General features: G+C 39.8%; 1 protein-coding gene across 4 annotated transcripts in view; it reads left to right on the top strand.

The window, feature by feature from the left end:
* LOC150077949 (ankyrin repeat and SAM domain-containing protein 3-like) overlaps positions 1 to 15885 on the top strand; it is a 161123-nt gene that overhangs the window by 105748 nt on the left and 39490 nt on the right. For all 4 annotated transcript variants that reach the window (XM_090384323.1, XM_090384319.1, XM_090384322.1 and 1 more), the window contains one exon: positions 636 to 837. In XM_090384323.1, the coding sequence (XP_090240449.1) occupies positions 636 to 837 (202 nt within the window). The remainder of the gene's footprint in view (positions 1 to 635; positions 838 to 15885) is intronic.

The raw sequence follows: 15885 nt of genomic DNA, 5'->3' as shown, positions 1-15885 counted from the left end.
CAGGATCTTTGTGTGCTGTGACAATGTCGACCTGCATTCCAGGTGGACGATTCTTTGCGGTGTTCTCCTGTCATGTACCATCTGCTTTGGAGGTTTGCTGGATAGTTTTATGATGGTTTCAGTACCAGTCTGCTTCCATTTACAGATCACATTACCAATCATCGACTTAGGGATATCATTGCCATTGAAATGTCACTTACAGACCAGTTGCTTATATGACACCATATTATCATTCTGTGTTGGAAGTATGCTAACTCCATCAGTCATGTCATCTTTCATTCACAACTGTACTACAATCTCCTCAATAGCCTATGAGCATATTTATAGTTGTCAGATGTGGTACTTGGGTAGGACATGACCAACTATCATTGAAAGGGTATTTGGATATTAATGGTAAGACAGCATGTGTGTGTGTATTCTGAGCAGATTTTGAAATAGAAATAAGTGTACTGTGAAACTGTATTCATTTTCTTTTTGTGCCCGGTAGCAGAAAGTGGAGAATGGGAGTTGGGAATGTAATATATTATAGATTATATAATATTTCCTTTTAAATAAAAGTTAAATTTTTATTTCTGCTAGCAATGATTTAATATAATTTTATTATATTAATGTTTTTTAAAATATTCTTCATTTAGTTCCAAAGGAGCATTATTCATCTCCCAATGTATCACAAGTAGTACAGAATCCAACACAGTTTGCTGGTATGTTCAATGACTTAAGAAGTTTCCTGGAAGTGCTTGGGCTGCAGAAATACTACCACATATTTGAAAAGCATGACATAGATCTTGGAACTTTTCTGACTCTCTCTGATAAAGATCTTCTAGATATAGGAATTGGGTATGTGATTCTTATGTTATTATTTATTGTACTTTTAAATTTTATAAACCTCCATTTATCATGTGTGAGGGAATTAAATATTTTGTAAATAAATCTAACCATAGCTTGTATTTGTTAAGGGGAGATTTTGTCTGACCAACCTGATTAGCTGCTATGATGCACTAACAAAGGAACTGAATGCAAAAAATAATTTTGCCATCACATACATAGATTTCAGAAAAACTCTAACACTGTTCCACATAAAAGACTGCTGTGCAAATTGGTGCAGTGTGGCATTAGGGACAAGTTACTGCTATGAATAAAGGGATGGTTGAGTGGGAGAAAAAGTGATTATCAATGAGCACTGCTCTTTTTGGACTACTGTTATTAGTTGAGTTTACCAGGTTGCAATTCAGTGTTAGTCCCATTCTTGTTTTCTATATTTATTAATGATATTCATGAAGGCATCAGGGCTTAATGTCTATGTTTGCAGATGATATGAAAGTTTACAGGTTGGTTAATCAGTAATCAGGGTATGCTACTGAAGCAAGAGCTAAAAAAATTATGCAGATAGCAAGAGAAGTAATGTGTGAAGTTTAACATTAACAAATGCAAGCTACTACACATGCGTAGTAGCAGTAATTCTAGATTAACTGACCAAGTGTGTTTTATCACACTCAGAGTAGAGGAGAATGAAAAGGACCTGGGAGTAATTGTGCAGTCAGGCATAAAGTTCTCTGAGCAATACAGACAGGCTGCCAGGAGGCTGCCATGGGGTTTTTTTGTAAATGATATATAGGAATTTTTCCAGCAGGGATAAGGTGGTGGTTATCTTGTATCAGGCAATGTTTAGGCCATGTAGGTCTGGAAGTCTCATTTTAGGAAGGATGTAGATCCATTGGAGCACTGAGATTATTGAGGGGAACAAACGGATGCTCTTATCAGAAAAAGATGTCAGTTCCAGAAATTGCAGTGTCTGGAAACTAGGGCACCTGCAAGATCTGATTCAGTGATTAGATGTTTAAGGCTTTTAATAGATTGAGTTAGCTGAATGCTGGTAGCATCCTTCCTCTTTCTCAGACTACACACGTGAGGGGATATAAACTCAAATTGAGAAAATATGGTTGCAGGGTAGATAAGAGCAGAAATTTTCCTTCAGTCACCAGTAAGTTATAGTTGGAACAAACTTCCATTTGGTGTTGTGGAACTGGGAAGTCTGAATAAATTCAAGAAAGAACTATAGAAACTATCACAGAGGAAGGATAGATATGGGAAGGTTTTTTGTTTTTTTTTGCTGATGCCGTATAAATGTGCTTTCTCACATAATTTGCCACTAGTACTAATATTAATATGTTAGATTTGTGAGGTAGTTGATATACCATCATCAATATTATTTATAAATACAGAAAACAATAATGGACCCAACACTGAACCCTGAGGGACTCCACTAATAACATTAGTCCACGATGAGCAGTGTCCATTGATTACCACTCTGTCTTCTCCCCCTCAACTGCCCCTTTATCCATAGTAGCAATTTGCCTCCAATGCCACACTGCTCCAATTTGTGCAGCAATCTTCCATGTGCAACAGTATCAAAAGCCTTTCTAAGATCCAAGTATATAATATCAAAGTTATTCCCTGCATCCAGCTCTTTTGTGACTGCATCATAGTATCCAATCAAATTGGTCAGGCAAGACTTCCCCTTAACAAAACCATGCTGTGTCCGAGCTATAACTGAAGTCTTGTCTAGACTAGAATATGCTCAAGAAAAAGAATGGCCCATCATTTCATACTTAATTGTGAATACTAAAAGCCCAAAAAACATTTTGGCAGATTTCTCAAGATAATCAGAGCTACCTAAGGATATCAGGATGGAATATACCTATCATGATATCTGTAAAGTACTTATAATTTATTTGACACTTAAAACTTTAGTGGCTATAGCATGTTACATTTCTATTGAAAAAAATGTGTGCTTATGTGATATTTTCAGTATTTTTTCTGCTTTACAGGTATAGAACATTTCAATAGTTTTTAGCTAGTGCTTTCAAATTTTAGATGGAAATATTGGAACATTCTTAAGCAAAGCCATGATCACTATCAAGGATTCAGTTGAAAGTGGCATAAGCTAGTTCCAAGACTTCAGAGATCGATACCGTGGAGGAACCCCACCAAAAAGTAAAAAATAGAAAAGCAGAGTATTTAAGTGTTACTTGCACCTACAACTAGACATACTGGGCAGCCACTGATTCATTGCACAAGTGATATCAGTGGAATTGATTAGAAACAAAGCTTTGCAAGTAGTCGACATATGGTCAGGCATCTAATAATCTATCCACCATTTGAAGAACTATTCCTAAATCATTGCAGACAGTGAAATGTAGTGTGGTGCATAAGACTGATATATAGCTGCTGTACACTCAATGGAGAACAGGAACTTTTGCATATTTCAGTCTTATTCAATCTGTTTTCATATCAATAAGTATAAAATAAGTGAGGCATGTGCCTCAGAGATTTATTGAAGGGAAAGGTATTGACCCTGAGAGCTTTGAATCATCACCAGTCTCGGACTGGAATTAATTCCAACACCAGTTACCACCCAATCGACTAGGTCTTATGAGCAGCACAGATTATTAAAGGAATGGGGAGAAATGTTAGAGAAGCAAATAAAGAAGAGAAAAATAATGTTGCTTGAAGGTAAACAAAAGACAATGTGCAGAAGTTTTATTTTTGGTTGAATTGTGAAACATACATTGAAAGGAAGACTAAATGGTGCACCAAAATATACATCATACTCTGCCCAGGATAACTCATGGGATTTTGTCAATGATACACAGGAATTTTACTAGCAAGGGTAAGGAGTTGATTATCGTATTATACAAGGTGGTGGTTAAGCTACATATTGAGTAATGCATACAGGTCTGGAGGCCTCATTTTAGGAAGCATGTAGATCTGTTCGAATCAGCGCCAGCCACAAGCATGTCGAACAGGGCCCCCGTGCTTAAATGGCCTAAATAATAATATTATCCACGAATTAGGGTTGAATTTGAAAGTGTCTGCAATTCTGCCCAGACACGATAGGAGGGAGTATATGATGAGAGCCTTGTCGATCAATTCAGTGCTGGAAAGATTGTGCAAGGCTCAAGGGATAGAATGTTTTTCAGCCTGGACTGTACTTGTTAACAGGAGAGACTGCTTCTACAGGGATGGGATACACTTAAATAGAAAGGGTGCAAGAATATTTGCTGTTGCAATCAAGGCAGTGTTGGGCGGGTCGGAAAACTGATCGCTTGGAGGGATACAAGGACTAATAGTTTAACAGTAGCCGTAGGCGGAGGTGAAGGTGATTCTTGCACAACTTCTATTAGAATAAGTAGCGACCTGGAGCGTGGGGTGTTGGGGGTTTCAGGGACGGGTGGCGGTCATCGTGGAACGGGTGGGTATATGGGATGTGTTAGGGTAACAAAAAATAGGATTAGGAGCATGTATGCTTTCATGTATACCAATGCTAGAAGTATAGTAAATAAATTTGATGAATTTGAAGTGTTGGTCAAGACATCAAAGGCGGATATTGTTGGGATATCAGTGACATGGTGTCACACTGATATAAGGAATGCCGAACTGGAATTTGGGGAGTACAATGTGTACAGAAAGGATAGACAGGATAGGAAGGGAGGAGGTGTTATGCTGTTAATTAAGAAAAACATAAAATCAAAAGAAGTGCATCCAGTTGATATAGATGAACAGTGCACTGTTGAGTCAGTTTGGTGTGACATAAGCACTTTCATCAACCGGTGAAATACCACCACTTTGCTTATTGGGGGCTTGAAGTGGTGAAACCCATGTTTAGTCTCTAGAGCAAAGTTTCCGGCATCCCTCTCCCCTCTCCCCATACTTCTCCTTCAACCCATGCACGGTACTAAGTACTATAGGTTTTGATACCTTTCGTGTTTGGGGTTCTCATAAAAAAAAAAAAAAAAACTGCAAAAGCAAAAATAAGAGTAGGAGTGTGTTATAGGCCTAATGACTCGAATGAGTACAATGAACAATCGTACAGAGAAATAGTGGGCTAATAAATCGGAATGTCTTATAATGGGGGATTTCAACTTCCCAGATATTGACTGGAACTTGTGGGTAGGGCACTCACACACACTAGTCAGACATTTGCGAATTTATTGGATGATTGTTTTCTGCAGCAGCATGTTCGAGAGGCAACCAGAGAAAGTAATACTCTTGATCTGGTTATCAGCAGTGATCATTCATGTATTAGGAATTTGCAGATAAAAGAACCACTAGGTGGCAGTGATCACAGTGTACTGACGTTGGATTTACTTAAAGATTTAATTACCATCAGGGGTAAAGGAAAGGGTTTTTGTTTCCGTAAAGGTGAGTACAGTGGTCTCCGACGGTTTTTAAATTCTGTACAGTGCAATCAACTGATGATGTTATCAACAGTAAATTCTAAGTGGGAATCATTCAAGGAATTAATCGTGAATGCTACTAAAAGTTTCATACCTATTAAGAAATATTGTTCAAGGTTTAGGCCTAAATGGTTGTCAAATGAACTAATGAGACTCGTAACAGAGAAGAAAAATGCATGGGATGCATACAAATTAACACGTGACACAGAAGCCTATGATAGCTATAAGTTGATCTGTAACCAAGTTACAAAGGAGGTTAGGCAGGCGAAGGCAGATTACGAGAAATCCTTGGCAAAAGATGCTAAGAAAAATAGCAAGGATTTCTTTACTTATATAAACTCTAAAAGGAAGGGGATGAATCTGATTGGTCCACCTGACATCGATGGTTCGACTGTTGATGATCCTGCTTAGATAGCAAACAAACTGAATGAGTATTTTGCATCGACATTCACACATGAGGAATTATTAAGGTTTGAAAATGGCAGAAGGTTATCAAATTGTAGGAGGATACTTAATGATTTTGTAATAACTGAGAGCAAAGTGGAAGAGAAACTGTTGAAGTTAAACGTAAGAAAAGCACCTGGGGTGGATGGGATCTATCCAGTTATATTAAAAGAGACGGCAAAGCAACTAAGCAAACCCTTAGCCATAATTATGAGAGCATCCTTGGACTCAGGAGAGGTTCCCACGGACTGGAGATGTGCAAATGTATCCCCAATTCACAAAGGGGGATCGAAGGGTGACACGAGTAATTACAGACCAGTTAGTTTAACTTCTGTTCCGGGTAAAATAATGGAGTCGCTGGTTAAAGATGCATTGCAGGATCATCTAGACAAGACTGCAGCAATAATTCAGACACAGCATGGGTTTGTTAAGGGAAAGTCTTGTCTGACAAATTTGATAGGATATTATGATGTGGTTACAAAGGAACTGGATGCAAAAAATAATTTTCATATCATATATTTGGATTTCAGGAAAGCTTTTGACACTGTTGCGCATGGAAGACTATTGTACAAATTGGAGCAGAATGCTATTAAGGGTAAGTTGCTACAATGGATAAAAGAATGGTTAAGTGAGAGAAGACAGAGGGTGGTAATCAATGGGTGCTGCTCTTCTTGGACTAATGTTATTAGTGGAGTCCCACAGGGTTCGGTGTTGGGTCCACTGTTGTTTTGTATATTTATCAATGATATTGATGAAGGTATATCAGGCTTAGTGTCGAAATTTGCAGATGATACAAAGGTTGGCAGGGTTGTTGATGACAGTAATGGCAGTGTGCTACTGCAACAGGATCTAGATAATTTGGGCAGATGGGCTAAGAAGTGGAAACTGAAGTTTAACCTTGACAAATGCAAAGTACTGCATATGGGTAGAAGTAACCCCAGAGAAACGTACCAACTGTGTGGTACTACACTTAAGGTGGTAGAAAATGAAAAAGACCTGGGAGTAATTGTGCAGGCAGATATGAAGTTTTCTGAGCAATGCAGACAGGCTGCCAGGGCAGGTCATGGAGTTTTGTCAATGATATATAGGAATTTTGCTAGCAGGGAAAAGGAGGTGATTTTCCCTCTGTATAAGGCAATGGTACAGCCACACCTTGAGTACTGCATACAGGTCTGGAGGCCTCATTTTAGGAAGGATGTAGATTTGCTTGAGTGTGTACAGAGAAGGGCAACAAGATTGGTGAGAGGAATGAAGTTATACTCTTACCAAGAGAGTACCCCTTCATTCCTTGAAGAGGATCTCTTCAATGAAGAGATCCTCTTACCATTGTCGATGATATATAGGAATATTTCTAGCAGGGAAAAGGAGGTGATTATCCCTCTGTATAAGGCAATGGTCAGGCCACACCTTGAGTACTGTGTACTGGTCTGGAGGCCTCATTTTAGGAAGGATGTAGATTTACTTGAGCATGTACAGAGAAGGGCAACAAGATTGGTGAGGGGAATGAAGGGATCCTCTTATCAAGAGAGGCTTAAGTTCTGCAAATTGCAGTGGCTGGAAACTAGGCACCTGCGCTGTGATCTGATTGAGGTGTATAAGGCCTTGAATGGGTTCAGCACGCTGAATTCTGATGGGATCCTTCCACTTGTTCAGATTACGAACCTAAGGGGGCATAAATTCAAATTAAGAAAAGACAGATGTAGATTAGATGTGCGGAAATTTGCCTTTAGCCAGCGGGTGGTTAATTGCTGGAACAAACTTCCATCTGTCGTGGAAGTTGATAGGTTGAATAAATTTAAGGAGGAACTGGACAGGCATTTGGAGGCAATGGTGTGATTTTTTTTTTTTTTTTTTTTTTGGCTGATGTTGCATAAGCTCATACATTTGCTTTCTTGCATCACATGCCACTACTACTACTACCTTCTTAATGTCTACTTCCCCACATTATTGTCACTCCGAGTGCTTGTGCTAGTCGACTTGAAAATTGCTAGAAGTAGAGTGTATAGTCCATTCTCAATGTGTATGTTTCATTTGATATCGAACATAGAACATTATTTAAAAATGTAATTTTTCTGTTATACTCAATCTCAATAATATCTGTATTGTTTTTGATTTCTGGAGGTAAGGAGATAAAAAACAGGGCCCCGCAAATTTTGGGACCGGCCCTGGCTGCAAAGAAGGGCAGTGAGATTGGTAAAGCATACAACAGTGTGGTCTTACCAAGAAGGATTTTTTCCCTACAAATTGCAGCATCTGGAGATTGGAATGACCCTGAGTCCAAGGATGCTCTCATGATTATGGCTAAGTGTTTGCGTAGCTCCTTTGCCACCTCCTTTAATTTAACTGGATAGTTCCCATCCACCCCAGGTACCTTTCTTATGTTTAACTCTAACCATTGCTCCTCCACTTTGCTCTCAGTTATTACAAAATCATTAAGCATCCTGTTACAATTTGATAAACCTTTGGCATTTTCCTTCCTTAATAACTCCTCATGTGTGAATGTAGATGTGAAATACTCATTCAGTTTGTTTGCTATCTGAGCAGGATCATCAACAGTCGAACCATCGATATCAAGTGGACCAATCTGATTCATCCCCTTCCTTTTAGAGTTTATATAAGTAAAGAAATCCTTGCTGTTTTTCTTGGCATCCTTTGCCAAAGATTTCTCGTAATCTTCCTTCGCTTGCCTAATCTCCTTTGTGACTTGATTACAGGCTAATTTATATGCATCCCTTGCATTTTTCTTCTCTACCACGAGTCTCATTAGTTCATTTGACAACCATTTAGGCCTAAACCTTGAACAATATTTCTTAATAAGTATGAAAAGTCTAGTAGCTTCCACGATTAATTTCTTGAATTCTTCCCACTTAGAATTTGGTGTTGGTAACATCATCAGTTGGTCCCACTGATGATGTTACTAATGACTATGATGAGTAGTATGAACAGCTGCATAGGGAAAAAAAGTGAGCATGTAAATCAGATTGAATTAGAAGGATTATTTTAACTTCCCAGATATTGAGTGGAACTTCTGGGTTGGTTTCACTTGCACATTAGCAAGGCTTTTTTTGGATTTTTTGGGTGATTGTTTTCTACAGCAGCATGTTTGAGAGGCAACCAGAGAGAGTAATACTCTTGATCTGATTATCAGCAGTGATTCTTCATTCATTAGGAATCTGCAGATAAAAGAACCACTAGGTAGCAGTGATCACAGTGTGCCGATGTGGTATTTACTCAGATGTAAATCTTTGGGGGACAGGTTTTCATTTTAAGGTGACTACAGTGGTGGTAGTAGTAATAGTAGTGGCATGTGATGCAAGAAAGCAAGTGTATGAGCTTATGCAGCATCAGCCAAAAAAAAAAAAAAAAAAATCACACCATTCCTTCCAAATGCCTGTCCAGTTCCTCCTCAAATTTATTCAACCTATCAACTTCCACAATGACAGATGGAAGTTTGTTCCAGCAATCAACCACCCGTTGGCCAAAGGCAAATTTCTGCACATCTATTGTACATCTGTCCTTTCTTAATTTGAATTTATGCCCCCTTAGGTTCGTAATCTGAACAAGTGGAAGGATCCCATCAGAATTCAGCGTGCTGAACCCATTCAAGGCCTTATACACCTCAATCAGATCACCGTGCAGGTGCCTAGTCTCCAGCAACTGCCATTTGCAGAACTTAAGCCGCTCTTGGTAAGAGGTCCCTTCATTCCCCTCACCAATCTTGTTGCCCTTCTCTGTACATGCTCGAGTAAATCTACATCCTTCCTAAAATGAGGCCTCCAGACCTGTATGCAGTACTCAAGGTGTGTCCTGACCATTGCCTTATACAGAGGGACAATCACCTCCTCCTCCCTGCTAGCAAAATTCCTATATATCATTGACAAAACCCCATGACCTGCCCTGGCAGCCTGTCTGCATTGCTCAGAAAACTTCATACCTGACTGCACAATTACTCCCAGGTCTTCTCCATTTTCTACCACCTTAAGTGTAGTACCACACAGTTGGTACGTTTCTCTGGGGTTACTTCTACCCATATGCAGTACTTTGCATTTGCCAAGGTTAAACTTCAGTTGCCACTTCTTAGCCCATCTGCCCAAATTATCTAGATCCTGTTGCAGTAGCACACTGCCATTACTATCATTAACAACCCTGCCAACCTTTGTATCATCTGCAAACTTCGACATTAAGCCTGATATACCTTCATCGATATCATTGATAAATATACAAAACAACAGTGGACCTAACACCGAACCCTGTGGGACTCCACTAATAACATTTATCCACGAAGAGCAGCACCCATTGATTACCATCCTCTGTCTTCTCCCACTTAACCATCCTTTTATCCATTGTAGCAACTTACCCTTAATAGCATTCTGCTCCAATTTGTACAATAGTCTTCCATGCGCAACAGTGTCAAAAGCTTTCCTGAAATCCAAATATATGATATGAAAATTATTTTTTGCATCCATTTCCTTTGTAACCACATCATAATATCCTATCAAATTTGTCAGACAAGACTTTCCCTTAACAAACCCATGCTGTGTCTGAATTATTGCTGCAGTCTTGTCTAGATGATCCTGCAATGCATCTTTAACCAGTGACTCCATTATTTTACCCGGAACAGAAGTTAATCTAACTGGTCTGTAATTACTTGTCACCCTTCGATCCCCCTTTTGTGAATTGGGGATACATTTGCACATCTCCAGTCCGTGGGAACCTCCCCTGAGTCCAAGGATGCTCTCATAATTATGGCTAAGGGCTTGCTTAGTTGCTTTGCCGCCTCCTTTAATATAACTGGATAGATCCCATCCACCCCAGGTGCTTTTCTTATGTTTAACTTCAACAATTTCTCCTCAAGTTTGCTTTCAGTTATTACAAAATCATTAAGTATCCTGCTACAATTTGATAACCTTCTGCCATTTTCAAACCTTAATAATTCCTCATGTGTTGAATGTAGATGCAAATACTCATACAGTTTGTTTGCTATCTGAGGAGGATCATCAACACTCGAACCATCGATGTCAAGTGGACCAGTCAGATTCAACCCCTTCCTTTTAGAGTTTATATAAGTAAAGAAATCCTTGCTGTTTTTCTTAGCATCTTTTGCCAAGGAATTCTCGTTATCTGCCTTCACCTGCCTAACCTCCTTTGTGACCTGATTACAGACTAGCTTATATCTGCCATAGGTCTCAGACAGTTTTTAAATTCTATACAGTGGGATCAACTGATGCTGTTACCAACAGCAGATTCTAAATGGGAAGCATTCAATGAATTAATCTTGGAAGGTACTAGACTTTTCATACCAACTAAGAAATATTGTTCGGTTTAATCCTAAATTTATGTCAAATGAACTAATGAGACTCATGCAAAAGGCTCAAGCTAATGGAAGTGCTGTGGCTCAGAGCAGAACTGAGGGGGGCAGTTGTCCTCTGACTCACAGCCTTATAAAATGCACTGTTTGCTTGATGTTTGCAGAGCAATCGGGTACGGGACATGATACTGCCAAGGGGGATGTCTTTGTGTGTGTGTGCGATGCAAGGAGTGTATCGATATCAGGCAACAACTCGGCGTTCTTGTGGGCCTATATGGGAGCTTGAAGGACAGGGTGGATGCCCTCGAAGAAACTAAATTGAGGGGCCCATCAAGCTCTCAGCTGCCCACATCAACGCCAGAGCTTGCACTTGGGCATCGCGTGACACAGAGACAACCCCCAAGGCAGAATGCGCTGGTCCCAAAGGAACTAGTAGTTGTTGGTGACTATTGTCAGGGAAACGGGGAACATGCTTTGTAAAAAAGATAGGTGGAACAGGACCAGGGTATGTCTGCCAGGGGCAAAGGTTGATGACGTTGTAGAGCGAATATCATCTTTTAAGGGCACAAAAGGTGATATAGTTGTACACGTTGGCACTAATAATATTAAGAGTAGGAGACCGGCAGAATTACTTAACAAGTACAGGTCACTGTTGAACAAAAGCCGAGAATTAGGGTTGAATTTGAAAGTGTCTGCAATTCTGCCCAGACACGATAGAAGGGAGTATATGATGAGAGCCTTGTCGATCAATTCGGCCCTGGAAAATTGTGCAAGGCTCAAGGGGTAGAATTTTTTTCAGCCTGGACTGTACTTGTTAACAGGAGAGATTGCTTCTACAGGGATGGGATACACTTAAATAGAAAGGGTGCAAGAATATTTGCTGATGCTATCGAGGCAGTGTTAGGTGAGTCGGAAAACTTCTAGCTTGGGGGGAGACAAAGACCAATACATTGACAGTAGCCACTGGCAGAGGTGAAGAGATTCTTGCACTGCTTCTATTAGAATGAGCAGAAGCCTGAAAAACAAGATGCATGGTATTTCAGAGACTGCTGGGAGCCATTGCGGTACAAGTAAACACATGGGTTGTGTTAGGGTAGCTAAGAATAGAAACAGGTGCAGGTATACTTGCGTGTACACCAATGCTAGGAGTTTAGTAAATAAATTTGATGAATTTGAGGTATTGCTCAAAACGTCTAAGGCAGATATTGTTGGGATATCAGAGATGTGGTGTCACACAGATATAAGGGATGCAGAACTGCAATTTGGAGAGTACAACGTCTACAGAAAGGATAGACAGGATAGGAAGGGGGGAGGGGTTATGCTATTAGTTAAGAAACACATAAAAACCAAGGAAGTGAAGCCAGTCGACATCGTTGGACAGTGCAGTGTTGAGTCAGTTTGGTGTGACATAAGCATTGGGAGATCAAAATTGAGAGTAGGAGTGTGCTATAGGCCTAATGACTCTGATGAGTATAATAAGGAACTGTACAGGGAAATAGAGTGGGCCAGTAAATCAGAGAGTCTTATAATAGGAGATTTTAATTTCCCAGATATTGACTGGAATTTGGGGGCTGGTCATTCATACACTAGCAGGGCTTTTGTGGATTTATTGGATGATTGTTTTCTACATCAACATGTTCGGGAGGCAACTAGAGGGAGTAATACTCTTGATTTGATTATCAGCAGTGATTCTTCATGCATTAAGAATCTGCAGATAAATGAACCACTAGGTGGCAGTTATCACAGTGTGCTGAAGTGGGATTTACTCAAAGAGGTAACTACCATTAGGGGTAAAGGGAAGGGTTATTGCTTCCGTAAAGGCGACTACGATGGACTGAGACAGTATTTAAATTCTATACAGTGGGACCAACTGATGATGTTACCAACAGCAAATTCAAAATGGGAAGCATTCAAAGAACTTATCTTGGAAGCTACTAGGCTTTACTTACCAACTAAGAAATATTGTTCAAGGTTTAGGTCAAAATGGATGTCAGATGAACTAATGAGGCATATGGCAGAGAAGAAAAATGCACTGGATACTTACAAATTAACACATGACACAGAAGCCTATGATAGATACAAGTTGATATGCAACCAAGTTACAAAGGAGGTTAGGCAGGCGAAGGCAGATTACGAGAAATCCTTGGCAAGGGATGCAAAGAAAAACAGCAAAGAGTTCTTTACTTATGTAAACTCTAGAAGGAAGGGGATGAATCAGATTGGTCCACTTGATATTGATGGGTCAACTGTTGATTATCCTGCTCAGGTAGCTAACAAACTAAATGAATATTTTGCATCGACATTCACACATGAGGAGTTATTCAGCAAGGGGAATGCCAGAGGTGTATTCAACTCTAGCAGTAAGCTACAGAATCTTGAAATAACCGGGAGTAAAGTGGAGGAGAAACTGTTGAAGATAAACACAAGAAAGGCACCCGGGGTGGATGGGATCTATCCAGTTATATTAAAGGAGGCAGCAAAGGAAGTAAGCAAACCCTTAGCCATAATTATGAGAGCTTCCTTGGACTCAGGGGAGGTACCCATAGACTGGAAATGTGCAAATGTGACCCCAATTCACAAAGGAGGATCAAAGGCTGACACAAGTAATTATAGACCTGTGAGCTTAACTTCTGTTCCAGGAAAATTAATGGAGCCACTGGTTAAAGAAGCACTGCAGGATCATTTAGACAAGACCAGTTATAGCTCAGACACAGCATGGTTTTGTTAAGGTGAAGTCTTGCCTGACCAACTTGATTGCATACTATGATGCAGTCACAAAAGAACTGGATGCAGGGAATAACTTTGATATTATATACTTGGATCTTAGAAAGGCTTTTGATACTGTTGCACATGGAAGACTGCTACACAAATTGGAGCAGTGTGACATTGGAGGCAAATTGCTGCTATGGATAAAGGGGTGGTTGAGGGGGAGAAGACAGAGAGTGGTAATCAATGGACACTGCTCATCGTGGACTAATGTTATTAGTGGAGTCCCTCAGGGCTCAGTGTTGGGTCCATTATTGTTTTCTGTATTTATAAATGATATTGATGATGGTATATCAAGCTTAATGTCCAAGTTTGCAGACGATACAAAGGTTGGCAGGGTTGTCAAGGACACTACTGACACTATGCTGCTGCAACAGGATCTGGAAAGGTTGAGCAGATGGGCTGAGAGGTGGCAAATGAAGTTTAACATTGACAAATGTAAAGTACTACACATGGAAAACAGCAACCCCAGAGCAACGTATCAACTCTGTGGTACTACACTGACAGTGGTAGAGAATGAAAGGGACTTGGGGGTGGTTGTGCAGGCAGATATGAAGTTCTCTGAGCAGTGCAGACGGGCTGCAAGAGTAGCTCATGGAGTATTGTCAATGATATACAGGAATTTTTCCAGCAGGGATAAGGAGGTGATTATTCCATTATATAAGGCAATGGTCAGGCCACACCTAGAGTACTGTATACAGGTCTGGAGGCCTCATTTCAAGAAGGATGTAGAGCTGCTGGAACAAGTACAGAGAAGGGCAACAAGATTAGTGAATGGAACAAAGGGGTGCTCTTACGAAGAAAGGCTTAAGTTTCGCAAATTACAGTGTCTTTAGACTAGGCACTGGCGAGGTGATCTGATAGAGGTGTATAAAGCCTTGAATGGTTTAAGCATGCTCAATGCTGATGGGATTCTTCCTCTAGCTCAGAAAAATCACCTGAGAGGGCATAAATTCAAATTGAGGAAAGACAGATGTAGGATATACGTGTCTTAGGGCCGCGAAAAGTTATACAACTTTAAATCATTTACTACATTACTAGAAATGACTAAGTATCATTAGAATAAGTCCTCTAGTTCTAATTAATCCACTAAGCTCATATTTACATATTCTATATATTTGTGGTGACTGATGCTTATACAAAATAATGAGTATAATTACACACAATCTAGTACAAGGATTAAGTTATTATTCAAAAATATTAATATAAATAAATACTAGATGTTTAACATTAACCACACTTGCAGGGGCAAGTGTGGTTAATGTTAAACATCTAGCTCAGAAAAATCACCCTCTAGCTCAGAAAAATCACCTGAGAGGGCATAAATTCAAATTGAGGAAAGACAGATGTAGGATAGACGTGCGGAAATTTGCCTTTAGCCAGCGGGTGGTTGGTTGGTGGAACAGACTTCCATTCCTTGTGGTGGAGGTTGATAGCCTAAATAAGTTTAAGGCTCAGCTGGACAGGTATTTTGAACGAACAGAGGGGTGAAGTGGAAGTGGGTTTTTTTTTTTTTTTTTTTGGCTGATGCTGCATAAGCTTGCTTTGTTGCATCAAATGCCTCTGCTAATGCTAATGGCAGAGAAGAAAAATGCATGGGATGCTTATGAACTATCAGGTGACACAGAAGCCTGTTGTATATATAAGCTGGTCTGTATTCAAGTCACAAAGGAGGTTAGACAGGCGAAGGTAGATTAAGAGAAATCCTTGGCAAAAGATGCAAAGAAAATCTTTACTTTAGTAAACTCTAGAAGGAAGGGGATGAATCAGATTGGTCCACATGATATTGATGGTTTAATGTATAGATGTTCCTGCACACTTAGCTGACAGACTGAATGAGTATTTTGCATCAACATTCATACATGAGGAAGATATTCAGGGAGGGGAATACCAGAAGTTTATTGAACTCTGGTTGGGTGCTACATGATTTTGTAATAACTGAGAGCAAAGTGAAGGAGAAATTGCTGAAGTTAAACATAAAAAAAAAAGACCTGGCGTTGATGGGATCTCTCCGGTTATATTAAAGGAGGCAGCAAAGAAAGTAAGCAAACCCTTATCCATAATTATGACAGCTTCCTTGCGCTTGGGGGAGATCCTCATGGACTGAAGATGTGCAGTTGCATCCCCAAT

Source organism: Mastigoproctus giganteus, chromosome 11 (assembly GCF_048544385.1).
Source record: "Mastigoproctus giganteus isolate SK-2022 chromosome 11, ASM4854438v1, whole genome shotgun sequence".
In the NCBI taxonomy this organism is placed as follows: Eukaryota; Metazoa; Arthropoda; class Arachnida; order Uropygi; family Thelyphonidae; genus Mastigoproctus; species Mastigoproctus giganteus.
This window is presented reverse-complemented; position numbering and strand designations above follow the sequence as displayed.